General features: G+C 47.3%; 1 protein-coding gene across 1 annotated transcript in view; it reads right to left on the reverse strand.

Moving 5' to 3' along the window:
- LOC306715543 (striated muscle preferentially expressed protein kinase-like) overlaps window positions 1-27124 on the reverse strand; it is a 39308-nt gene that overhangs the window by 2715 nt on the left and 9469 nt on the right. Inside the window, exons 4-38 of the mRNA XM_079185940.1 lie at window positions 21885-21983; window positions 19872-20022; window positions 17828-18703; window positions 17222-17661; window positions 16501-16647; window positions 16150-16332; window positions 13944-14107; window positions 13338-13426; window positions 13029-13204; window positions 12755-12941; window positions 12574-12647; window positions 12079-12237; window positions 11778-11967; window positions 11435-11664; window positions 11232-11351; window positions 11030-11134; window positions 10436-10642; window positions 10227-10350; window positions 9638-9810; window positions 9268-9380; window positions 8997-9165; window positions 8514-8613; window positions 7567-7767; window positions 7085-7142; window positions 6905-6982; window positions 6630-6802; window positions 6497-6523; window positions 6250-6402; window positions 6080-6122; window positions 5861-5926; window positions 2998-5698; window positions 2737-2904; window positions 1498-1620; window positions 731-895; window positions 3-630 (exon numbers count right to left, since the gene is read on the reverse strand). Coding sequence (XP_079042066.1) covers window positions 3-630; window positions 731-895; window positions 1498-1620; window positions 2737-2904; window positions 2998-5698; window positions 5861-5926; window positions 6080-6122; window positions 6250-6402; window positions 6497-6523; window positions 6630-6802; window positions 6905-6982; window positions 7085-7142; window positions 7567-7767; window positions 8514-8613; window positions 8997-9165; window positions 9268-9380; window positions 9638-9810; window positions 10227-10350; window positions 10436-10642; window positions 11030-11134; window positions 11232-11351; window positions 11435-11664; window positions 11778-11967; window positions 12079-12237; window positions 12574-12647; window positions 12755-12941; window positions 13029-13204; window positions 13338-13426; window positions 13944-14107; window positions 16150-16332; window positions 16501-16647; window positions 17222-17661; window positions 17828-18703; window positions 19872-20022; window positions 21885-21983 — 8860 coding nt within the window. The remainder of the gene's footprint in view (window positions 1-2; window positions 631-730; window positions 896-1497; window positions 1621-2736; window positions 2905-2997; window positions 5699-5860; window positions 5927-6079; window positions 6123-6249; window positions 6403-6496; window positions 6524-6629; window positions 6803-6904; window positions 6983-7084; window positions 7143-7566; window positions 7768-8513; window positions 8614-8996; window positions 9166-9267; window positions 9381-9637; window positions 9811-10226; window positions 10351-10435; window positions 10643-11029; window positions 11135-11231; window positions 11352-11434; window positions 11665-11777; window positions 11968-12078; window positions 12238-12573; window positions 12648-12754; window positions 12942-13028; window positions 13205-13337; window positions 13427-13943; window positions 14108-16149; window positions 16333-16500; window positions 16648-17221; window positions 17662-17827; window positions 18704-19871; window positions 20023-21884; window positions 21984-27124) is intronic.

Genomic DNA, 27124 nt, shown 5'->3' on the forward strand with positions numbered 1-27124 from the left:
ACCTGGCTTTCTCGTCCAGGAAGGTGTAGGGTTTCTGTGGAACCCCCTGTCGTAGAGCCGTGGAGGGCGTAGCGCGTCCTGGCGGGGTGCCTCTGGTGGGGGTACTGACCCCGTCGCCAATGGGGCTCAGGCTGGAGGACTGGAGCACTTGTGGGGAAAAGGCGACAGGAGTCGGGGTCACACGAGCGGTGACGGTGGTGGTGGGGACGTACGTGGGCACAGAGGCCACTGCTGGTTTGATTGGCACCGCTGGCGGGGATATTGGAGGGTTCTGGGTCATGGGAGACACCACGTTTATTGGACTCTGGGGTTTGGGGAGGACTTTGGGTGGAGGTCCTTTGACTGCGGGTGAAGAGGGATGAGAGGAGCCTATTTTTGGAGCGTCTTTGGTGGTCGCGCCTGCAGATGGCAGTTGTGGCTTTGTCGCGGGGCCTGAGGGCAGAGAGGGCGGAGGAGGTGAAGCAGCAGGGGAGGCTGCATCTTTTGGAGAGGTGGAGGTGGAGACGGCTGTCCTGGGAGCGTTGTTCTGGACCGGCTTTAACGGAGGCACCGTCACTGCGGAGGGGGCAGCTGGTTCAGGTGGAGCTGGGACCGTCTTTACGACGGCCATGGCAGGTGAAGCTCCCCCAGCTGAGAAAACAGAAACACAACCTTTAAAAAGGTTACTGCCTTTATCCACTATGCTGTGATTGAAGCCTTCCGCGACCCAGTGCAGCACTAACAACTATACCTGTTGAGTCCACGCTGACTGGAGCAGAGCAGTTGCTGTACGGTCCCTGTCCTGCCTTGTTGATACAGGCCACTCTGAACCTAAAAGTGACACCTGTTGGCAGGTCTGTGACATTGTAGTAGCAGTCCACAACTCCAGTGGCTACAGTCAGCCAGTTAGAATCACCTGCAGCACAAAAGGGAAAATAAACAAGTGATCTTTAAGGTCTCAAAAAGTAAAAGTTAGAAAAGAATCTTGTTTTGTTCTTGTTGTAGTTCACATATTGACCATCAGATGGCGGTGTTGTACAACCATATGAAGACTAAAGCTCGTAAAATGTTATGTGAATAAACAAACATTTCTCATGTTGGCACGGTGAAAGAGACCTGGAGTCATATGTAAATTAGGAAGTGACAAATTATTGTGCGAGCACCTGAATCAATGCTGCCAGGCAAACAATACATTTGGAATGAGACGACAAGGCAACAACAGCCAGAAGGAAATCAATCAGAGCAAAAAGTCTGAGTCTGCTCCTCCAGGTTTGTGCGTTTCACCACATTTTAAGATAGTGATGATTCATCATGTTAAATGACAAAAAAGCGGTGACAGCAGCACCGGTGCAGTCACTACTCGTGTACTCCGTCTAGGTTGCGTCTCTGGGTATTGAGACTTATATCCCCGGGCCTACAAACCAATTAATAGCAAAGCACAACTCACTCGATATTCATTTGGATGAGCTTGAATGTTGCTAAATGATATATGAATAAAGAAGCAGTGAGGGGACTCGCCTTCTGTTTTTCTTTCCAGGCCGTAGCTGCACGGAGACTTGGTGTCCGCTGGCTTCCAGAGCACCAGGGCTGTGTTGTTGTACGTCTGGGGGACTTCAGGGGTCCCGGGCCGCTTTGGGACACCTGACAAGGGTGAAAAAAAGAACCAATTAGATGATGCAGACACACATGAGTTACATAGTTATACTGGGCAGATGTGAGTGCTGAATTAAGATATTCGTGTGGGTTTTTTAGTCTCAAGGACTTTCATGTGCATGTGGTTTGAAGTGTGTGTGTGTGGGTGGTTTCTCTGTAGCGTGTGCATGGTTTTACTACTGCGTGAGCAGGATTGAATTGCGTCCTTCACAGGCTTTCATAAAAGCCGCTGCTGCATATTTCAAGTGCTTCACATTGCTGCCGCAATCACTGATTCAGTAGATTCAAATGTCACTTAAATCACGTTGCGGTTCAAGACACCAAAGACAAGATGTTCATTTTCTCGAAGGATAAAAATAATACGACCCAGACGATGGTGTGTGTGTTTTTGTAGTAACACCGAACCAAACTTGACACAAACAGTGTCGTTCCGTAATTTTCAATGTATTTCCCGTTCAGCCTGTGCACCGGCTGCATCGGGCGAGATGAGCTGTCTGGAGTTATTTTTTCTCACCGCACAAGATTATCAAGGGCAGACGAATAACATCAGTGGTTGAGATTAGAAATACTACACGTCCAAAGCCATGACAAATAAAGTCCAAATGAAATCGATCGCATCTGACATCTGAGGAATGTATTTTCCACTGAAACCCCAAAAGTCTCATTGCTATTGTTGCATTTGTAAGCAGCACTGTCGTTTTCTTCACACACCATTTGTGCAAAGGCATGACTGGAGTCTTAAATAACGACGTGCCGCTGACGATTCCTAAATCCCCGCAAGCATCATTTGTTCCCATTACATGATGGATATGAGAAAAGCCGAAAATCCATAAAGCCAATCTACTGTAAAAGCTAATCTCTCAACATTAATATTCATTTAAACTGTATCAATATTCATTCCACTCTTCCTGCAATTAAAAATTAAATGATGTAAAATACATCCCATCATGAGGATAATTAGTGTGTGTCCATGAAAGGCAAAGGAGAGAACTCGCTCTCTGTTAATGAATAATTCCCAACTCCCATCGTCCCCCTCCATTCTGTACGATAACAACATTAGGAACAACACTTTCTGGAGCGCTACGGGCTGATTAAGCTACTTACAAGCTATGGTCAATGTGCAGGAGGTGGTGATGGTCGCTATGGGGTTAGTAGCTACGCATTCATAAACTCCAGCGTCCCTCCGGCTGGATTTCATGATCATGAGAAGCTGCCTGCCATCTGGATGAGACATCAGGTTGATCCTGTCGTCCACCTCCAGCGGCTTCCGATCTGGAACGCACAACACATTTAGGAACCGAGCGGCACTTTCTGGATTTAAAAACCACGAGGCAGAAATATTCTGGGAGGCTCTAAGTACCATACCCATCGCCCATGTGATCTCCGGATGGGGACTTCCAGCTGGAAGGCAGCTGAGCGTGACCGACTCCCCCTCCAGTAAGATGTGGTCTTTCAGTTTGATGTGGAACACGGGGGCAAAATCCGAGGCAGAGCGGATGAACTGCTGGCTTTTTGACAAGCCCTCCTCTTTGGGGACGGAGGAAGGCAGATCGGACTGCGAGGGGGTTTTGTCTTTCTTGCTCCTCGTCAGACCCCACCTGTCCCACCGGGACCGCCGGTCAGTCTCTGAGGCTTTTTCGGAATGGATGCTGGAGGCGGATTCAATCGATTCCTTGGACGCAGCGGAGCCGGTCTGTTTCGCGAGCTGATTCTCGGGGATGCCCATCCCTTTGAGTCCTCGGCCCTCAGATTGGGAATGACGATGGCGGGTAAACAGAGGCGTCCTCTTCCCCTCTTCGCCCTCTTTCCTCTCCTCAGACTGACTGCGGATCTTCGAGGTAATTCCTGCCACTTTGTTCTCGAACTTGTGTCGCATTGCCAGGACTGGGGAATCGGTGACTTTCTTCAAATCCTTTTGCGCCAGCTCTTTCTGGCTTCCCCCGGCGTCTCGGTCCTTCCTCTCCTCGGAATGGGTCTTGATTTTGGCAGAGATTCCTGCCACTTTGGACTCAAACTTGCGCCTCATAGCCGAAACCGACGACTCCTCAGCTTTTCTTTGTTCTCTCTCGTCCAGCTGCCTCTGTGCTCCTGCACTGCTCAGCTCCTTTGTATCCAGGGACTTGCTGCGACCGATAGCCCATGAAACCCTCTTGTTTACAGCAGTTTCCTGCACATCCTGATGCTTTTCCTCCTTTGGTTTCTCACCCTTCTTATCGACGGATGTGGACCTCTTGGCCCGCAAGGAAAACCTCCCAATCAGGCTGAGGCCCGTTTCTTTCTCTTCTTCTCTTAAATCTTGAACAGATTTGGATTTCTTCTGCAGTCCTTTAGAAACTATTTCAAGAGGCGCCCCCCTTGGCCCCGGCCTGTAAACCTCCTCACCCTCCTCGCCCCCCTTCCGGTTTAGCACGGGGGATTTCTCCTCTGACTTGTTTCTGGTCAGTTTCCGGAGTCCACGAGTCAAAGACGACTCCCGCTTCTTGAACCTGGCTTCGAAGACCTCCTCTGAGTCGATGTCTTGGATGTCTGTTCTGAGCACGGGCTGGCGGGGGATGCCAGCAGGATCGGGGTTTGACGAGGTGGAAACAGAACCAGGGGATCGATCAGCGGCCGCCACTTTGGCAAATACTGCTGGATGTTCAGGCAACGTGGGGATTTCTGTGGACTTTGTGTCATTCGTTGTGGTCGAAACAGCTTGAATGACACTTGCATATGCAGAGGAGGGTTTGCTGTTTTGCGTTTGATCTCCCTTCATATCCTTTTCATTAATACGTAACTCTTGATTTTCTTTCTCTTCATCTTCATCATCATCATCACCCTCCTCTATTACAATTATAGGAGTAATAACAGAGGGCGATCTAGAGTCAGATTCTACTTTATCTGGCTTTTCTAACTGGGCGTTGGTCCTTTTCTCTGTTATACCATCCATGTTCCTCTCGTTCCTACTTTGCATATCATCACGTTCTTTCACATTGTTCCGTTTTTGCTGTTGGTCCAACCTTCCTGGTGTTGGGAGTATAAAGGAAGTCTTCTTTGTAGGCGAGGCAGACGAGGACTCCAGAGTTTGTTCTGTGATTGCAGACATTGAGGTCGCCTCCTGGAGCTTTTTCCCTTCTATGCTACCGTTGCCCACCGATGGGATCTCTAAGGGGGCTCCGAACCTGCGGTGCAGGGGCATGGGCTCAGAATCCCCCTGAGTGAAGGAGGCGCTTTTACGAAAAACTTTGGTCTTTGGCGCGTCCTCTCCGGGGTTCTCTGAAGACGCTGCTCTGGCGAGCGTCGATGGCCCCGCTCTGGATCTCCTCAAGTTCCGCTCAAGAGACCCAGTCCGCCTCTCGTCCTCCATGCCGAGTGTTTCAAACAACGGCCCTCGCAGGCCGCTCATCTTTTTGTCCGCGTTTCCTCCCCTGAGCAGCCGCTGTCTCATCAGCTCCAGTTTCAGGGCGTAATCCTCCTGGCTTAACTTCGCCGGCCCCGGGCTCGGGCTGCGATTGGGTAGTTCCATAGAAACAGCCTTTTTCAGGCTCTTGTTGCTTTCTTCTGACTCTTTGTTTGCGTTTCCCTCTTCTGGGTCAATGTGGAGAAGCAGTGCTGAATCAGCAGAGCTGCCTCTCCTCATCGTAGCCCTCCTAGCTTTTGTTGGCGTTTCGTCCGCCTCCACACTGGTTTCTTTTTTAAGGGTCGCTTGTGTTGATTCCATTTTCTCCTCAACTTGGCTTCCCTCTCCATTCTTCACGCCTTTATTAGCCCCTCCTCTCGTACCTGCCGTCTCCATGTTGTCCTTTCTCCTCGTCCCGTCAGCAGCAACACTAGGCCACGCGGTGACGTCTTCGTCCCCCGGGATCTCGTTAAGAGAGACCCTGGAACCAGAAAAGACCATGGAGAGCGGCATAGGAATGAAGGGAAGCTCGTCTACATCTGCATCGGAGTCAGAGGAAGAGGAGGGCGGTGGGGAGCCTTCTTTCAAATGCCGGGCCACAGCGATGGAGACGTGTTTAGATGACTCGTTCAAAAGCTCTGGGATCGACCGCATCACCATCTTGGATTTGTAGTTGATAAGGGAACGCTGAAAGAAAAAAAAAGAAAGAGGACAACATGAGTTTACTTTTCCTACTTTATCTGCAAAGTTACTATTACACCTTTCAGACTGAAACAGATAAAAATATGTCTAATCCTGCTCTCAGAAAACATTAATTTCCACATCATGAATTCATGTTCAGTGGCTTACCTGCCATCGCCTTCGAGACAAAACCTGCTTCAGCATAGCTGTGCTGATGCTCTTGTTCGTTGACGACTGCGAGACAAAAGGAGAGGAGTCAGCATTCACTTACATTTTACAATGGGGGAAGGTTCATGGTGATATATCAAATAGTTAAATAACATCTTACCCTATTCACCTGTAATTAGTTTGAGGCTGGGTAAAGTATTCTTTTAAAAGATAACTCACCTTGAACCACGGATGACGAAGGCACTCGATGGCACTGGGCCTCCTAGAAGATGAGAAATGAGGACGGAGCATGCTACTGTTTAGACACTGTTAAAGGACATCATGGTCGGTCAAAATGACATATCTTTACATGTGTTTGTGGTAAAAGATAAAGCCATCAAGATGCTTACAGTCGGTCCGCCACCAAAAGCTTGATGACAAATCCCTTCGCTTCTTTGCAGAGGTCGGCGAACATGCTCTCCTCAAACGCCACATTGTAGTTCCGGATGTTTAAGGCCGTCGCTCTGTCATTCTCACCGGCAAAAGGAGACACGCCAGTCAGGCTAAAACAAAACAAAGAAAGATATCTGTGCTTGTTCTAGTCTATTGAAACCCTACAGAGTAAATACAAAATGATAACAAATCCATATGACATACCAGAGGTACGTGAGGACACCAGCGGGCCTGTGGGAGAGCAGGACAGACCAATGACATGTGGATTTTTGGGAACAACACAAAATATTTCACTCTGCTGCTGATAACAAGGCAGTGCCTGCATTGTGTAGCTCACCATATGTCTGTTGCTGTAGAGACGGGAGTTTGGTTAACAATCTCTGGTGCCACATATTCCGGCGTGCCGTATTTGCAGTAGTGCTCCTCAGAAGTCTCCAATTTCGCGGCGTTGCCAAAGTCACAAATGCGGATCAGGTCGCTCCCAGGTCTCGCCATTAAAATGTTTTCCGGCTAGAGGGAGGGAGAACATCCCCCAAAACAAAGTTAGGTTCTTATAAATGAATGTGATGAGATACATCTGATGCGGCGTCAGAGGTCGGGGTGGACAGATACCTTTACGTCGAGGTGGGCAATGTTTTTTTGGTGAAGATAACGAAGACCTTCCAAAAGCTGCTGAACGCTCCAGCGGATCTGCAGAGAAAACACCGGGGAGTGAACTTAACAGCCATGTTACATAATGATAGCGCAGTGCAGGCAGCAGAGGCACACACACACACACACACACACACACACCTCCAGTTCCTTGACTGTTGTTTTTTTGGCCATTCTTTCCAGCAACTCCTCGTGACATCTTCACACAGTAGTTAAGGGGGAAACAAACCCCAGAGCTGTGGCTTGACTGCACAGTCCAAGTGGTAGGTGCATGAGAAATGAATTATAAATGAGCAAAACTCCCACACATCCTATCTCTTGCTAATTCCACTCATCGGCAATGAGTCAGAGAGGAAAAAGCTGTGCTGCGCTGTATTCATGCCTCCAGGGGAGCGCAGAAGACATTAGGATTAATGCTCGGGATCTTTCGTGTCCTTCAGATGCGTTTAAGAGCACAGTTTGATCGGCGAAGAAGATCACATTTGAAACAGCACTGCAGGAAAGGTAGGGCCTTTGAACATCGAAGAAAAACCTATTCTGTCGTTGGACAATACAGATACAAGCAACATATTAAAGCAGAGTATTTCCCCATCATAGAGAACACAGTTGCGCTGAAAGGATACAGCTCTGTGATGAGCACCACCACACTCTTCTTCTCAAAGGCGTCGTGGAAATAGAGAATCCTCTCGTTGTCCAGCTCAGACAGCAGGTCCATCTCTCTGAGGGCCAAAGCTTTCCTCTTTCCTCGCGCAGAGATGAACTTGGCAGCGAACTCGGCCTTTCCCTTTTTCTGAATCGCCCTCTTCACATAGGAGAAGGCGCCCCTGCATCGAAACAGCGGAAAGATTTATGGTTTAATACCAAACGAATAGTTCATATTAACAGCACAGTAAAAGAAAAAGAAAACGCAGTGTCACCGTCAAATAACAAAGCTATAAGAGCGTATTTTGACCTTTGTGAGCAGTACGTCTGACAAAATAACATCAGCTCAAAATGTCAACTGAAGGCTTTTAGGAGCTTTAAACCTAGAGAATAAAAATGTCTCTAAAGGTATTTAAGTAGAGACACGACCTCACATTGATGTTGTGGAGTCATGAATCACTGATTCCCCCACATTTAAATAATACATTCTTCTTTGCAAGAGGCAGCACTGCTACAGGAGAATGGAGAGACTAAGAGGGAGGCATGGCCATTGTAATAATTGACTTTTTGTTTTGGGAAAAGAAATCAGAATCTGAATTCCGTCGGAGTTTGCTGCTCTGCTTAATAACCGAAACACATCGCCTGCCCGTTCTGATCACTCTGCAATTCCCGGTGTAAACGCCGCGTCTCCACCAAGTCGGACCAAAACAAATCATCTGTCGGCTAATGTGTTCGCTCCACTCAGGCTGCCGGTGACTCATCTCTCGCTGCCGTCGACTGTTGATAAGCAGGTGCGACTCCCCGCCGTCCCACAGCCCCAACCATCAGCGCTCAATCAGCCATTAACGCTAATGTACTCGCTGTGTGCGATGGGACGCAAGACGGCATGAGTGTGCAGTCAGAGACACACACGCACACACACACTCACCTCCCCAGCTCCTTGTGGATATCATAGTAATCCGTCAAACGCCTCATCTTCCTCAGAATGGTTCCTTCGTCCTCCATTGGCTCCGCTGCTTCCTTTCGCTCTGCAGGGAGCAACAACGCAGGCATTTTTAATGCGTGTATGTGTTCGGCTGTGCCAGCATAGCGACAGATGGTGTCATCGGGTGGTCCTTCCCATATGGTGTAGATTTAGAGGTGCAATTTTCAACAACAACCAGTGTATATTGTTTTGTTTGGCATCAGCAAATGGCTATAATCTCGACTAAATGGTAAAGATCAAAAGCAAATAGAGGAAGAGCCTGTCGGTAAACCATTTGTGGAACAGGCCTTTAATTCTCTAAACAAAACAGATTGAGACATGATCATGAAAAGATGCTACCTCCTCGGAGCTTTGAATCTCACAGGAGTATAATCATAATTACTAGGATGAATCTGTTTGTGCAGACAGTATTGTTGGACTGCAGACCTGTATGAACTGTGAGTTCAGCTTTGCAGGAGTTGGAGCCGGCCAGGTTCTTCGCAGTGGAGGTGTACACACCGGAGTGTTCGGGGAGGGCGTTGAGGACAACAAGGGAATACTCGGGGTCGTCGTACACAAACGTGAAGTGGCTGCTCTCAGAGAGAAGCGCATCGTCCTGCAACAGACCGATCGAATACGGTTAATATGGTCATAATTCTGCTATTTTCAATGATACGCTTCTCTGGCTGTTGTGCTGCGTCACTTCAAACAAGTGTACCTTATACCAGAGAATATCTGGGTCTGGTTTCCCTTCAACCACCACAGCCAGACGGGACGTCTCCCCAATGTGCACATCCACATCCTCCATGATGGTTTCAAACTTGGGAGGCACTACGGAAAAAAAAGATTAGAAAATCTATCTAAAGATCTCACATTTAAATCACGGCTGAGTAAAAAGGAAAGTCATTTTTAGAGAAGCTCTACTATATTCATGATCCTTTACTTCAAAAATAGCTCCAGCTCAAATTAAATTACACACAGCTCCTCTTTGTTGGCATTAACTGCTGCCAGGAGTAAGTAGTAAGTTCTTTGGATTCAAGCTGAAATGCTAAATTTATCATGTGGTGTACTGCCTCAACTAAACTGACCCGCCATTGCCAGCTGAGCCGTGCAGAGGTCGCTGCCAAACTGGTTGCTGGCCGTGACCACAAGCTGACCGACGTCTGAGCTCCTGACTCTCTGGAGCTTCAGGGTGTGTTGATCGTCGTCTGGCATGCTCATCTCATACATCCCAAGTCGGTTGACCAACACCACCCCCCTCCTGGGTGAGACAAAGTTATTGCATCAACGTTATGTGACGTGTGTGTGCGAGGATCTTCTTCAGCAGTTCGGCACCAAAACACCCTGCAGAGAACAAAGCTTTGCCAGAGCTCCACGGAGAACACGTGCTCGAACGTGAAATGTTAAAGTGAACCACTGCACAGCGGGGGCTCCTCAGTCCTGGTCCGCTGGATCTAGACTCCTGCTATTTTAATTGGAATCTGCAGAAGTTACGATAAGCCTGTTCACAAAATGATGTCTCTGATGAGAAGAGAAACGGGATGAAAACCAGCATGAGCTCCAGCTCCTCAGAGACCGCTTCTGTTCTCTGGTTTCTGTTTAAAATAAGCTTCCTGTTTGATATTGCAGACTAGGGTATTACTGCTAAACCTCACACTGTGCCACAAGAGAACTGACCTTTTCCAGGTGACAACTGCGTGCACGTGGTTCAGCGTGATGGTGATGCTCGCAGGTTGGTTCTCGACGACATACACAATGTCAGGTTTGTCCAAAATGACCGGTGCTTTCCTTGAATAGGGTCCTAACAGGGTAACAGATATCATATCAACTAAACATCGTCTCTTTGAAAATACAAACACATCCAAAGCCTACCTCGGCTTTGTTACCTCTGTCCAGCAGCTGGACCAGGTCGGTGGAGGGCGATGGTTTGCTCAGCGTCTTCCCGGTGGACGTCAGGATTCTGAAAGCGTAGCGGACTCCTTTGGACAGGGAGGTGGCGGCGTAGTTGGTCTCCCTCAGGTTGGACGCCACGACGGACCACTGGATCGAGCCCAGAGGCTGCTGCTGGACCACATACAGCAAGGAGCCGGCATCTGCACACACACACACACACACACACACACACACACACACACACACACACACACACACACACACACACACACACACACACACACACACACACACACACACACACACACACACACACACACACACACACACGGCGTTTAGGTACTCAATCTGGATGGCAATCAAACACTTAGTGAGGTAATTAAGATTCAGAGAGAAAAGGATTTAGTTTTGTTTTCAAATGTGTGCTGATGATATAAGACATCCAAAGGGGCTTAAAATAATCTCAGAATTAAAAGAAAGCAAATAAACATCCACTATAAATAGTTTGTCTGCAAGTGTTTTATGTACATTGTATTTGAACTGTAATGTTGAAGCCTTTCTCGAGATAGAAACCAAAAGGAACCTACCAAATGAAGAGTCGAGCCTCTTTGGTCGCTTCCAGCTGAGGCTTATAGTTTTCCCTGTGATGGCCTCTATCACTGGAGGACCATCAGGGGGGTCGGGAACGATATCTGTTTCCAAATAAATACACAAATATATATATCCGTATCAAATGGGAAATATTGCATCTCTCGGCTACGGCATCAAACATTAAGCCTCCATCTGTACCTGTGACGTAGAGATGTGCGTAGCAGGTCGCTTTGCCCAGTTTATTGGCGACGACGGCCTTGTAGACGCCCCCGTGAGCGTGACAAGCGCTCCGAATGACCATACTGTGGACATCCCTGTCTGAAGAACAGACGCACAACTTTCTTATTTACTGTCATTCGATTCCCAAAATGCTTTGCTTGTCGTTTGGGCTCTTTGCTTACGCTGGGTCATCTTGCGCTCTTCGCTGCTCTCGATGCGCTTGCCGTTGTGGTACCAGGCGATGGTTGGGTAGGGCAGGCCCGCCACTTTGCATTTCAGCAGCACCTCTTTGCCGTCGATCACGTCCACATCAGCCAGAGGCTTGACAAAGTCCGGCATGGTCCTCTTCTCCACCTCACTCTCCAGAACCTCAGGCTCCTCGGGGATCGACGGCATCTTCTCCAACTTGGCCCTGAAGGAAGGAACGAGAGCATGTACACTGAAAGACCGATGGGTTCATTTGATGTTTGTCATGCGCCTTCACTCTCCTAAAATGACAAAATGAATACTAGTTACTTCTCATACATGTGAGAAGAGATGGCAGCGCGAGGTTCTTGCATGTACAGCTCGGCGGTGCATTCAGACTTTCCATGAATGTTTTGCGCGACTGCTGTGTAGAAGCCTTCCGTGTCGCTGCCAACGCGGGCGATGACGAGCGAGTGGCGACCCCCCTCTTGAAGGAGGCGAACGTCGTCACTCTCCTCCACTCTCGTCTCTGAAAGAACATCAGCGGGGAAAAACGAAATCAGACACGGCGTTTCCTTTGACGTGCACACAGAACGCCACGTTCATCGAATATCAGACACAACACCGGGGGGGTTCTTACCGAAATGCATCCACGTGACTCGAGGAGGAGGGGATCCGCTCACCTTGCAGTCAAAGCGGGCAGTGCGACCTTCGATTACCTCCAGGATGTCCAGCTTACGGGTGAACAGCGGCTCCTTGGACGGGGCGACGCTCAGGTTTGCGTTCGAGGTCAGCTCCTCTGTAAATGCAATGACACGTTCTCTTTAGCATAAATAATTTACTCATTTTACTTTTAGCATCATTCAAATGTAGACAATCCTACATTTAAGAAGCTGCAGTTGACATGCGTGCACAAATGTAAGCCTCAAACAATCTGTAGAAAGATTGGTGGTATTTTTAAATGGTGGAAAATGATTTCTTTTGAACCAAGAAATGCAAGAAAACTTTTTTGATTCCAGATCTGTACTTGATTCTTTCCCCCATGTTTCATTGAATTCTGTTGACATGTATTTTGAGTTATTTAACTAAGAGACGAAGCATCACAACCTCTTAAATACCAGTGTTTGTAGTTCACCTTTGGCAGTGCTAAGCTTGCAAGTGTATGTTCCACTGTCATCCTCGTGAACTGAATTAAGCAGCAGACGGCACCTGTAAGACAAAACAAGACCGCTTTTAAAAAAATGAAAATAGCAATTAAACAAAACTAATGAAGTAAATCAGAAAAGACTTAAAACACATCGAAGACATGAACCCACCTCTTGCCATCAAAGTGCATTTTGCAGTTGAGCAGCGCCGGCTGGATCAGCTTCCCATTTGAGAGCCAGTCCACGTCGACGTCTGGAGGTCCCGTCATGTGACACTCAAACATGGCCGACTCTCCGGCCTTCACCGCCACACCTTTTACCTCCCGGGTGATTTTCAGTGCCGCTTGTGCTGCAGACGCTGATAAAAAAAACAAAACAATGAAATATTACACGATATTTCTCACAACGCGATTGAACGAGACAGATTAAACTCTTCATTACTCACCTTTGACCTCCACTCTGCACTCCGCTTGCTTGGATCCGTACTCGTTGATGATCTTGCAGACGTAAAGCCCCGCGTCGGACTTCTGAGCGGAGCTGATTCTCATTTCACTGGTGCCGTCGCCGGTCTCTCTCACAGCGAAGCGCCCCGCTGTCTTCACCGTGACTCTGTCCTTCAACCTGGGTCAACATAAAGTGGCCGTCGCAGTCGATTGTACTCGGGTGTTTAATAGAGGGCCCTGTGTGTGTGACAGTAAGTGGCCTTGGTCGAGATAATAGCTTCGAGTGTCTGTCTGACATAAAGATTTCTTACCAGTAAACCATGGGTTTGGGCTCTCCTGCCACGTTCGCTGAGATGACGACATCTTGACCCTGAGTCACCTCCTGGTCACATGGCGCCACCTTTTAAAAGGTAAATCACAACATACTTATAGAGACTTTTATAGAGAGGTTTGAGGGTTTCAAGCAATTATGAAAAACTTCTGCACCAGTTTCTGCTTTTTTTCCCCCTGAAATGAGTAAATTGATTATCTTTGGGTTTGGATTGATGGTTGCACAAAACAAGCGTATGAGTCCCCCTAAGCAATGAGAACTGTTAATTAATAATCTAAAGAATGATCGATAATGAAAATAAATAATGAAAATAAAAAACAGAAAAAGAAAGTTTGCATGAAAGTGTTTCAGTCTGACGATCAAAGCCAACGTTTTAGAAGTCACATCTTGTCATGACTACGACTATAATCGTTATCAACCCTCCTCCTCCTCCTCCTCCTCCTCCTCTTCCTCCTCCTCCTCCTCTTAGATAGATCCGTCCCGACAGCACCATGTTGGGGGACGTATGCATCCTTAATGTTGATCGTCAGCCCTAAAGATCAGCTCTGAAAAACACATCTAGCTGTTGCATCGGAGGCTCTCCTACCTGAAACGAGGGAGTTTCTTTGAAGTGGACTCTTTTACTCGGAGCAGTTGAGTGCCGGAGCTCCATCGCCTCCTCCTGAGGGCTCAGATCCTCCTCGTCTGGCTGCTTTGGACTTCTGACTTCCAAGGCCCCGACTTGTTTCCCACATTGCATGTGGGTTGACTCTGCGAGAACAGGAGACGTACATATAATAGACTTTCAAGCAAACATCATCTAATCCACCTTTACTGTGGTTCATGGAATCATGAACTCTGATTTGCTCGCTACTTAATTTGTGTAAATAAGTGCAAATCTCTCTGAAATATGCTTAACATGGCAACAGGGCGGCTCGATAGACCTTTAGATTGGAACAATCTGTCAGGGCTCTGATGTTTGCAGTCTTTGTTTGCTTTTCTGGAGATCTTTGCCAAGATGAGCAGTTGGCAACATAGAGTGCAGAGTTAGAGATGAGTGGGCCATGTGCACCCACATATACGCACAGAGAGCGCAGGGACCTCTCTGAAGTGACTGTAACTGAACAGATAATGAATTAATCCCTTAATCCCTGACCCAATCATTCGCTTATTCCCATGGAGTTCCCGAGCAGACACTATCTGGACCCGTGGCAGCTTCCACTAAAGTCAGAATGAATTCACCGCTGGATAGAGAAATATAAAAGCTCTTTAGACGGCTCCGCTCGTTCTCTCTCTGCCTTGTCGCTTCTCATTCTCTCTGTATAACCTGAAACTCAGACATCTGGCATAAGCAGATAACACAGTGACAACTGAGAATGAATAATATCCATCCGGGGAAGAGAATTAAGTCATGTCCTCTCTTGAGGAGAAAACAAGGAGTACTGCTGTTGAACTAAATCAAAAGTCCAAAAAGAAAGGAAGCTGGCTCATCTGCTTTAAGCTGCAGGTGGAAGAAGTGGAAGACAGGTTTGTCCACATGCGCAGATAAAAGATACAAGAACTGACTTAAAGCAATAAAACATTAAGAATAAAACCGAAAAACACAAAGACGCCGGATTATTTGTCTTCGGTAGGAAGGTATTCTGATGGATTGTCGTCACGCTGGCATTAAAAAGGGAAAAAATGACAAAATAACCTACCTAGAGTCACATCTCTGAGCGGCGTCTGTGCACCAGAGGATAAGTCCCGGGAGTATTTACACAGACCTGCCAACTCTTACACAACTGCTGCCGCACAGTCCGAGTCAACTAACCTTCCTCTTCAGTCTCATCCTCTATTCTCTCTCTGCCTCCCGTCACGTTTATGTCAATAGCTTCCAGCATTCCTGACATCCCGAAGATCACACAATAGCATCTGAAAAGTTAAATATTGTATAAAGTTTGAACTTTTTCGGACAGCGACGCTCTTAAATGAATAAACAGCTGGGAAATGAACTGATAATCTCTTTCACCATATTGAGGTCTGACATCCTTCCGTCATTCTCTTCCTGCCAAAGATCTACTCTGTTCCCAGCTTAACCAGCTGAAGGGACTCACGTAATCTCCCAGCGCATTGTGGCAACTCTGTAGCGTGAAAAAACTGCCTGATTAATCTCACACAGGGACATAAAGCAGACTGCAATTACCCGAGAGAACAAGAGGGCGGCTAAAAATACTCCTGCAAGCTAAGACTCCGCTGGCCTAATATGGAAACACAGGCCCCGGTGCTGCTGGTGAGTCTGCACCGGAGTGTACGCTCACATTTGTTGACAAAGCCGGGGAAGTGCAGGTTGCATTTACATGAGCTGATTTAACACAAACACCACCGCAGGCCCCTCTAGAACAGGAACCTCTTCCAGGAGGAATATTAATTTTGTTTGCACCTCATTCCGAATGCCGAATGCCTGCCTTGAAGACTCGGGAGACCTTTGTGTGTGACGGGGCAGGTCTGCACCGAAGGAGGGGATGGGGGGATGGGGGGGGGGGGGGGGCTCAGTGCCTTTTAAGAATTAATGGGATGCCATGGCAACTATCGCTGCGCGGAGCCCCGGTCGGGATGCTGAGCTCCAGCAGGCCTTTGTAGTCAGTAAGAGAATGTCAGGCGGAGGAGGGCTGGCAGTGGATTAAAGCGAGTTTGTGTGTGTGCGCGTCAACATGTATTTCAAGGAGAGCGTCGTCTCCGTGCGCCTCAAACGTGTCCGACATCATTTTACATTTTAAGCAAACATCCCTGTGTGTGTCGGGACATCCTTCCATCTCTGGCCCTCGCCTCACCTGATTGGATATAGAGCGCGGCGCTGCAGGACGCTCTGCCCGCCGCGTTGGCGGCCGTGACGCGGTACGACCCCGCGTCGCTCGGCCTCATCTGCTTCACCGCCAGACTGTGCGTCTCCCCGTCAGCCTTAACCACGTGGAACGCATCGCTCCGTAGCTCCACGTCGTTCTTCCTCCACGTCACTGAGGAGGCAGAGAAGAACACACTCGCACTAAAAAACCTCCCACAGACGAAGCACAAGCCACCGTACAAAGACAAGTAATGCATAAAGCTCATTAGCTTTGGTTTTACTGAAAAAGACTTGAATCAATTACTAATCAATACTGTATACAGCATATTGTCAGTTGTACCTGTGGGAGGCGGACTCCCGGTGATGACGCATTTCAGCGTGACCTCCGAGCCGCTGGATGCCGGGGTGTCCACAAGAGTCCTCTTAAACCTCGGGCCCTCAGCTGGCTCCTCGTCAGCAGACAGGTCGGAGTCATCAGACGAGGCCCCTGGAAACAACAGGTCAGGTTTATGTGTCACTGTCTGTCTCCGAGTGTTCACTTAACACCAACTCAAACTAACCCCAACTATCCTGAATGTGTGTTTAGTATGAAGCAACGTCCTCATAACCCCTCAAATCAATCTAGTAGGTTAGGAACCACTCACTTAGGCTAATAGAGCTGAAGTGCTACTTCACACACTTAAAAAAGGACGATGGCTCATATGTTGGGTTCACACAATCTAGAAAAAGATGGATACAAGCTCCCACAGTGTGGATTTCTGAAGGGATGCTTTGAATGTGGCTCTCTGGGTTCAGTGCAGTTCAGGTCGCTCATGCAAGCAGCAGCCACTGTTGTGTGAAATTGCCCGAGAGACCCGTCAATCGAGGCAAATAAACCCCAAAAATATACTCCTCTATAACCCTTACAAATATAGAAACCAATACAGTGATTTTGTGGCCATTAAAGGGACCACGTCAATTCATAAGCTTTGGTTTCAACAGTCATCTGTGGTGGCTGCTGCTGCTTGTGTCGACTTAATTTAGACGCTTATCAATAATCCTCACGCAATATGTCCTCGTACCTTCCTCTGGAGACCCGGGTTGAACAGAACGCCCTTTCTGGCGAGCTGTCCCCTCTTTCCTTCTGGTCTTGCTTCTCGCGTTGCTCCCGTCTGCAACACAGTCCGTCTCCATGGGTTCGTCCTCCAGCAGGATAGTGGGGATGTTCACTCTCGTGGCCGGGGACGTCCGCCCCGCCTCCGCCTTCCTCCTCTTCACGAGAGGGCTGATGGAGGGAGTGGGTGACGGGGCGAGCCGGGGGGGCTTGGGCGGGTACTGGGACCCCGGTTCCCTCAAGGTGAGTGGGGAGGCTCTCTTCTCGTTCGGGCTCGGTGCTCTGTGGTCTGCTTTGCTGTCCGTCCGGGTCTCCCTCTTTGAATCCGTTCTCAAATCTCTGACGGGAGACGAGGATTTCTGCGACGTGGTAACCAGTGTGTCTTTGTCAGAGTTTTGTAGAGTTTCCCTGTGTGCAAAGACGAGAAAACTGTAACATTGACAAGTATGAGTATTAGATTTTGAGTCGTGTAAATTGATTAATATAATCTGTCCAGACTTGTTGACAAATATCTAATCTTAGAAAGACAAATAGACAAGAAACGTGATTTAAAATAATAAAAAGAAATCCAAACCTGTTGAGGCTTTTTCTTGTGGCTGTTGGCAATGGTTGCCCTGGTAACTGGTGAACTGGTGCCGTCTCCATGGTAACAGAGATTTTTTTCCCCGCGCTTCCGCGTGAGGAGCCCTCCGCCGGCATCCCCCGTGAATCTGGCCGTGTCATCTTACTCTTTTCAGGGCTGTTGCTTTGGTTCCCCGGGCCTTTGTCGCTCGCCTGTGGAGACGTCTGCAATCTGCCGTCCCCGGCCTTCCCGGCCTCCAGGGCTCGCTCCCTCGCCTCCAACTTTTTAACCACTTGGGGAGGAATGGGCTCTAGCTTCCCCGTGGTGAGCCTCTCTTTCTGCGACAGCTGCTCGGTGGAATAAGCCTTCTTCAAGCTTGGCTTCCCCACGAGTTTCTTGATCCTCTGGAGCTCTTCGGCAAACTTGCTCTGGTAGCTCTGGACCTTCTGGGAGTAGCTCGTCTTGTCCTCTAAAGAAGAGGCTCGTTGCTTGAACGCCGCTCGCTTCTGCAGGATTCGGTCGTCCGCCTTGCCAGGGCCTCCTGTCTTCTTTCCGCCGTCGTCCGAGTCGGAGGAAGCCGCTCGTGCTAATCTAGAACCCGAAACAGATCCGACTCCTCCCGGCAGATCAACGCTGGCCCTTCGTTCCTCAAAAGCAAGGACCTTGTCAAAGATCTTGGGCCCTGCACGAGCCAGTTTGGGCGTCATGATAACACTGTTGACACTTGACGCCTGCTCTGTCTTAGAAGACTGGGGATCTGAAGCTTTGGTTTTATCCGGGTCTCGCTCTGGGGTAGTGATGCCGTTTTTGTGCGTACTGGGAGGTGGCTGGGGAGAAGACAGGGGGACACGGGAGGAGAGCCCCTGTGATTCGTCAGCGGTTTGAGCCCTAGAGGGGTGAGGATTGAGGGGAAATGGAGGTGTGGAGTTAGAGCTCTGGTGCAGCTGCCGGAGGCGTTGGGAGAGTAATAAAGAAGCAGATGAACGTCCATTTGTGTCATTTTGTCTTATGTTTTTATATTCGCCAGTGAGTTCCTTGTGTTTTGTCTGTGCTCTGACAGTGTAAAATGAATTGGCAGAGAAAGGAATAAAAATAAGACAATGTCGCCTACATGTACGATTTCAAACGTTCCTCAGAACTTAACCTAACGGTGGTGAAGTGGAAGACACCATAAGACAGTAAGAATTGGAAATTGTCGGCCATGTTGCAGCAGCAGAATTGCAGATTCAGGACATGAAAAAAAAGCTTGCCGCTTTAACTTTGAATACAAAAACATGCCCAAAAAGAACCTGTGAATCACGTGATCATTAATTTGCGAGAACATTCATGCTATTATTAGCTCGGATCAAAGCCAGCAACCCATGCATGCCACAGCAAACCTATAAAGATATGGCGTTAATCCAAAAGTGAGGGGCCGCTCTACAAAACATGCAGTGGGTAAAAAGAGTAATCACAGTTTTCAGAAGTGCTGAATAATACATATTAGCAGATTGTACCGTCGTGTCCTCTCTAATGGCTTTAAGAAATATTAACAATGATATTTTTTTAAGACCTGTAATCATCGTTAGGTAGAAAACAAACCACTCTCACAGCAATACAAATCAGAGTCGAAGGAAAGTGTGACATCAAAATAAAAATGGGAAGTAACAAAGCTGTATGAAAAAAAGCTTGAATATATGAAATAAGAGTAAAAAAAAGAGTCACTCGTGTAACTTATTACATATGGAGTACATTTTTGCGAGTTGGGTCTATGTAGGGTGCAATGTCTTGTCTTATGTGTCAGTTTTCTTTGCGATTTGGGGGTTTGTGGCCAGTCTTTTTTGTTTTTTTAGTGGAATCCTAAAAATGAAATGCCATGTGCTATAACGGCATAGAAAATGTCCTCCCTCTGTAGAGGCTGAACATGCTCCCATAGTAGTCGCTGCCGACAGAAACACTTTCCTCCGAGCCCTGAACAGGCCGTGCCAGGTTAGCGTGAGACGCCCGGATCAGCGGTTCCACACCCAGGTGACGGACAGGGGGGGCCCCCTCGGCGGGAGCCCCACCGAGGGCTTGCCTGGCAGGGTTTGTGGGGTCCAAGTGGAGGCCCGGAGGGCGGGAGCCCAGAGCGCGGAGCTCTCGCTCCACCACGGGGTCATAGGCACCAGGGAGGGTGGCCCTGCGATCTGAAGGGTCTGGGTTATAGTCCATCATCCCGCCTCCCTCACCTGGAGGGAGAAGAGCGAGAGAGAGAGAAAGGACCAAAATGTATAAGAAAGCATGGACAAGAAGGGGGCCAATTGTCTGTATTATTAGCATACTATATCCCAAAAAGAATGTAATTAATTAACTGAACGATTCAGCAATACAAAGAGCAAGAACCCTGAGCTGGTAGGAAATGATACTGACGTAAAGCGGAGTGCAGGAACATGCACTAAGCATAAAGAGGGCAGGATGGATCAAGACTCTATTGATTGCTAGAAAACAGGAAATGAAACCGAACAGAGCGTGCACCACTTAAAGAGATCCTCCCCCCGTCGCAAATCAGGTAATGATTGACATTTTAGTGATGAGCAAAGGAGACAGAAATGCTTCGGCAGCGAATAAGAAAGAGCGGTCAGCATCTTCTGTTAAGCCTTGATGGTGTCGGGGATGTAAAACGACAGACTGCAAATACAAATAATGACTCAGCGGCACAATCGACGAACTATATCAGCGCCTCTTAAAGCAAAAAAAACTAAATAAAAAGAATCGTTCAGAGAGGCCGCTGAGGAATATATGACACACTTCAAGGCCTTTGACATATTGAGCTTCAAAATCCGGTTTTCTTTTCCCTGCAGAAGCTTTCATTTCTACTTGGAAGGCAGAACAAGCTTTTAGCGCCGTGTTTGGACACGAATGGATACATCATGTTCACAAACAATCTCGTCTCGTTTGCCCGCTGGATTCTAAACGCGGTCCTTCTGGACACGAAACTGAATCTCCTGCAGAAACGTTGAACAAGGCTTTCTGGTTCTTGTATACAGCTGAGGCGGCCAGAATCAGTTCCAATAGAAGATAGCAAATGATGCATCACCTCATCCCTCCCTCATTTGATATTCTCTTCCTATTTTTCCGTTTTTTTGTTGCTCGTCTCTGGAGGGACGGGATGAGGGCGCAGTCAGCCCGCCGACACGAGCGCTTAGAAAGTGCAAACACCGAGAGAAGAATATATAATGTCTCCCCGGTGGAGGAGAAGGGTGTCAATATTTCTGATCTATATTCAGACGTCCTGTCGCCTGGCTGGCAGCGAGCAGTGGGGGCCACGCAGGTTCTGGGACGCCAGCCCCCCCCCCCCCCCCCCCCCCAACGCCACTTCAGCAAATGAGTAAAGACTCTTTCAACACTGACAGGAACAGGCTCATTAGGGAACGTCTTCCATTTCAATCGTTTTTGACATTTGCATTTTTAGACAATTGCATTAAGAGATCACGAGGAAGTGAATCAATAGTTGGCCCCTTTCTTGTAGAAGATGAAATGAGGTCTTTAGGCTTAATCAGATTTGGCCTAAGTGTCATATTAGAACAAAAGGGTTGATGGGACACCGCGCTAAACAATGGCTCCTCCATTTTTAAACAAGACGCATCATGACTTTGCTTCTGACGGCAGAAAAAAAGCTTGAAGAAGCAAATGTTTTCCGCTTTGACTCATACAAGTAGCTCTATCGCAGCTCTACGCAAACTAAATGTACACAAAATAGTAAAATAATTTTTTCCATCTACGCTGCGTGTCCCCTGTGGAGCCTCGCGGTGAGATCCAGACCTGAAGACAGGTTCCCTGCTGAAACTGGGGCAGTGTGTCACGCTGTTGCATCACACCAAGAGGGGTTCATGCATTCTGCCATATCGGATTTTATCCAACGCATGTTTCGGGGCCAAGCTGATAACCACCCTCTGTGAAATCTATCAAACCGCATTGAATCACAATTTTGTAGAAGTGTGTATTTGGCAGCGATGTTGAATCATATTGACTATAAATAAGGTTTGAGGAGCTACTGAATATGTGCATGCCGCATCTTTTCTGCAAGTCTTGCGTGCTTTAGATGAAATACCTGAAGGTCCTCTCCGTCCAGCCTTGTCTTGGTGCCTCCCGGGCCCTTCTTTGGTTTCCATCTGGGGTTCTGTGGTCTCATCCTCTGTGTTCTCAGAGTCTGAAACAGCGAGACGTAGAGCACAATGGTGAGTTAAGAAGGAGGAAGAAGGTGGAAATTCAGGAAAGAGAAACTGAGGTGGAGGAGAAGAGGAGGCTGAAAACAACGACGGAGTCTCGGTGACAATGACATTTCACGTTGGCTTAGCGGCACAGAGGAAAGGAGCCGTGGAGGGCCCCCAGAGGGACATAAAATGGGCTGAAGCCGGAGCGTGACATGAAGCCAGCTGTGGGCTCACAAAAACACATGGCTGATGCATGGAGGGAAGGGTATGTATGGACGCTCTCTCCTCGGGTCTGGAGCCATTTGACTTTGGTAAGAAAACAGCAGGCTGAGCTAAGTTTCATTCGTTACGCTTTGTTCCTCTTATTTCTATGGTTTCTATAAATATGTCAACTGCTGAAATCATTGCTAGCACCCTTCTAAAACACAGTACCTCTCAACCAAAGCAGATTTACAATTTAAAGCCTAAATATAGCACAAAATATTAGGAAAATGACTCCAAACCAAACTAAAGATTTGTCTCGGTGGCATAATTATGAGATGATTACTGTGTCACCTTTTCAAAGGAACCGTATGAGTGAAACGACATGAAGTGATGTTACTGTCCAGCAGTGGAGAAAATGACAATAAATGGGAGATAGTCACAGCAACTGAAATCACAAAAATGTAACAAAAGACGGACGGGGACAACATTTGATCGTGGTCTCGATTACATAAGGAACAAAAAAATGAAATATTACGGAGCTCTGATCTCTCGAGGGAAGGAAACACAATGATGGGAAGTGGACGGAGAGAAACAGAAAGCACAGAGACAGTACAGGGTCACAGCAAAACCACATCTCTGTGGCCGGGATCACGTCACGTCAGCGGGGTGAACGGATGAAGTCAAACAGGGACGGATGGGAAGAAGAAGAAGAGAGAAAGAGAGAGAAAGAGGAATCAAGACAGGCAGGTTTACCATAGCTTTGCTTTCGGCAGGAGCGGAAAACTTCACTTCCATAGTGGCAGCAAGAGAGGGCAGACGGGAGAGCACCGTTACTATGGAAACCAGCATCTCTCTCACCCACACGGCCAATCCTCTTCGTACCCATTAGAGTCTAAAAAAAAATCCGCCGCGTGGCTGACAGATACGTCTGCTGGTTTAGAGAGCCGGCGAAGGAGGAACGACGACGACAACCACAACATAGGTTGCGCCTCATCGCGCCTCACAACCCCGAGTTTAGATCCTGATTAGATCATTCCAGAAGCTCCGAAACTAATGACGAGAGAGCCAGAGTAGTAGGAACAAAATCACCATCGACTCATTACACGAGCGCTACTTCCTGGGAGTGGGTATGTAGATCCACCCGTCTGTGTCGAATAGCTTGCACAGCGGGCGCGGGGAATCGAGTCAGCTGTGTAATTATGAGGGAATATAAATATATATATATATATGTCACTTTGTATGGATTGTATTGAAATGTAAATATGATTTGGAGGGGAGTACAGCGAGCCTCTGGTTTGGCTTGATCGCGGGCTGAACAAATATTATAACATAAATCATCGAGGCCACATATTATTCACTCGAGCATTTTATGCAGAGAGGCAACAGCGTGATTACAAAAATATTGCTTTGTGGGGGTGGATGTACAACAATAAAACCCACTCTCGTTGTAAGCAGTAAAAAACATATAAATACAATAAAGCAATTTACAGGTTCTACAACAGCAACTTTCATATATGAAAGCGTTATTAGAGGAATAAATCAAAGTGAAGCAGATGCTGTCGAAGGCTAAACACAAGACAGGAAAAAAAAAAGTCCTAAAAATAAATCATAAACCGACAGATTTCTAAGAGAAAACAACCGATGGAACAGAGTCGATTGGGTGTGAAGCTTATACTGACAACACACCATGGGTAAATCTGCCAAATGTCCTCGTGGAATGCCCAGTTCTCTGAAACAAGATACAAAGTACAATGTATTATTCAGCAGCAAACACAAAACACCAGAGTGAAAACTGCAAAAAGGTCCCTTTTGCCCAAAAAAGCACTGTTGTTGTCACATCCCTTAACTCTAAGTAGCAGAAGGTGTGAATACTTTAAACATGCTGGATTCGTAGTAGAATTTGTCGCCGTTTAGAAATCACCAATGTGGACGAAGAAACGTTTTCCAAAAGTGATAAAAAATGTGCACACGTCTAGAGTGTATTCCTTGATGCGTCACAAAAATAATCCACAAACCAAAAGATCCACTCGTTTTTGGAGCTTTCTCCAAAATATGTCCCTCACAAAGTCTTCAAATGTCTAGTTTTGTCTGACCGACAGTCCAAAAATGCATTTGGTTTATTATGAGAAAAGACAAAGAAAAGCTAAGAAAAATGTCTTATTCTGCTTATTCATTTGGTCTTGTCGGCATCAGTCATTCTTAGTTTTTTTATCTCATTTCGTTTGAAGACACAGAGGATGAAATGATCATATCAGGATAAGATTCAGCTGAGAGTTGATAAATGGAGAATATTGAATCTTCGCCCCGGCCACATCTATAGTCACAGATGAATCCCTAAAATGATAAATATCTGACAAACTCTCCAGGCCATTTCTCCAGCGAGCGTCCCTGCTGATAAAGCAGTTGGTGGAGCTGCTTCTTGGACAGCCTGTCGATCAGCTCGGAGCAGAGCTCCTCAGAGTGACTCACTGCTTCGCAGCAGATGGAAAGCGAAAGTAGCAAAAGCGCGAAATGAAATGACTCATTTCACACTCATTTCCCCCCACGTTTGCTGCGCACTCAACCATTGGTTCATCTTCTTCTTTTTTTTTTTTTGGAGTGTCAGGCAATTTGATTAACTGTTGCCTGGTGGTAACTGCTGTTTGACTCCACTAGAAGCTGCCATTGTTGTCGTGATCTCCATTGTTATGGCCTCAAGGCAATTATATCAGCAAAAGCCAGCCGCAAACTGCATCCGTTTGAAAAGGCTGCGTTTGGCAAATACTTCAAAAATATTCACTGGGTATAATCCAAATCCTACCAGCATTATTCTCACAGATCCGCTGCTGGAAGCGAATTAACAAGTCTCAAGGGTTTGATACTGATGCAGAGTTGAGGTGAGGCAAAGCGCCATCAGAGCTCAGCTTCATCCTGAGCTTTGCTCACTTCGTAGCCTTTCTGACTGGCTGCCCTGGTTCTCATGTCTCCGTGCGGTGTAGCCTACTGACACACTTCTCATCTGCTACCAATTTGGGAAAACCTGTTCTAACGATTACTTATTCATACAACAAAACTGCCACGACTTCCAAGGCGGGATGCATATTTCACAGCACAGAAAGGGGTACGGCAGAAGTGGATTGTTGAGCTTTTCTTTCCTTGTCAGTGTGACGGTCTTAAGAGATGATTTTCATGCACTTCGATTCATTTTTCTACCTGGCAACCGGAGATTTCCTGAGCTGACCTTCTTTGTCACGTTGTCCTGATTTGCCCTCAATTTAGTTTGACAGATAACAGACAACGAAAGGGGAAAACAGGAGATCCATACTTTCACTCTTTTGGCTTTTTCCCCCCAGTGGTGCTCGGTTGTAAACAATACACTCCCCAAAAAATATTCCTAAAATGTTTCTTTTACCAACGTTATCTCTTACGAATCAGCACATTTGTGTCTTATTATCAGGTAAAGGGTGTGGCATGACATCCCAATATGTATATAAAACAACCTGGATATAGCTTTTCATCACAATCATTAAATGCATTTCTTTTTTTTTTCATAAAAAAGGAGCAAACTCACCTGAAATCTCTTCTTGGACCAGATTTTCTTCATCTCTTCAAGTGGTGCGTCCCGTCAAGCGTGCGAGATTACCTGTGGCATGAGCTCACAGAAACATCCCCACAAACCGAATAAGCCCAGGGTGTGGCATCATCACAAAATAAATAATGAAATAAAAAAAAGACTAAAAAAAAAAAACGGGATTGAGCCGCCTTTTTGTGCGTGGGTGTGTTTACTCTCCAGCCCGGCAGCAAGACGGGGAAGAAAGAGAGACAAGATGCAAATCAGCCGGAGACAGGTGTCTTTGTGTCGGAGCGTGTATCCGCTGATGTGAACAGCGTCTCTCTGTGACGTAGACGCTGCCGTTAGAGAGGCAATTCTCAGCTGGTTTGTCCAACCGTCCAACCCCCCCCCCCCCCGCCCTCTGCCTCGATCGAGAGCACGCTCAGTGCAAGAGGAGGTGGGGGTTGGAAGTCTGAGCATAAGGGGTGTGCTGTTCTTGATTGCGGTGATGAGAGTGGTGAATAAGAGGAAGAGGAGGAGGAGGAGGAGGAGGTGGGAAGACAACTGGCTTCAACAGAGCATGTTTTTTTTTTTGAGCGGCAGGAGGGAAAGATGCGAGCGACAGAAGAGACAGATTGAGGCAAAAGAAAGAGAAGAAAGAGACGTGGACAAAGGGAAGAGATGGAGAGGCGAGAGCTAGAGACGAGGTTGGTGGGGAAGAGATCCACGGGGGAGGAGGCAGAGCGGAGGAGGAAGAGGCATAGATGACAGGATAGAGAGGATGAAATGTCTAGATGGTGAAATTTATCTCTATTTCCTCACAAACAAAAACAACTCCTTACCTCTCAGTCTATTCTCCTATATTCTTTGTTTTCCTCCCCGCAAAACCCACAAGCTATCAATTATGTATCTATCGTCCATGTCTGTTAGCTTTAACCAGCGATAGGGTGAAGGTTACCCCCCCGCCTCAAGCCGCCGAAGGCTATTTAGAGCAAACGCGTTCCCCTTCTGGATTACAGCATGATGGATGTTACTTATTCCAGGAGCAAGCAGCAGCCACAGCCTCAAAACAATTATCATTTCCACTGTGGATTAATCGTGTAGTCTATTAAATGATGAATAAAATAAAGCAGAATGCTTATTTTCCACGGCCCATTGCAACATCTTTTTGTCTAACCAACAACAAAGCCAAGATATACTGTATGCCTTAATAAACCCTTATTGATATACTATTTCTCCTTCAGGATGTCTGCTTTGTGGAGAAAAACGTGACGAGAACATGAACCGCCTCCCGCCGTCCCTCAAGCCCCTCGTCTCTCAAACACACTCTGACACCCGTTAATTGTTCTTCCAGACACATCTGTGCTCCCCACACCACCTCCATCAAACCAATCTAAAAAT

Source organism: Pholis gunnellus, assembly GCF_910591455.1.
Source record: "Pholis gunnellus genome assembly, chromosome: 24".
Lineage (NCBI taxonomy): Eukaryota > Metazoa > Chordata > Actinopteri > Perciformes > Pholidae > Pholis > Pholis gunnellus.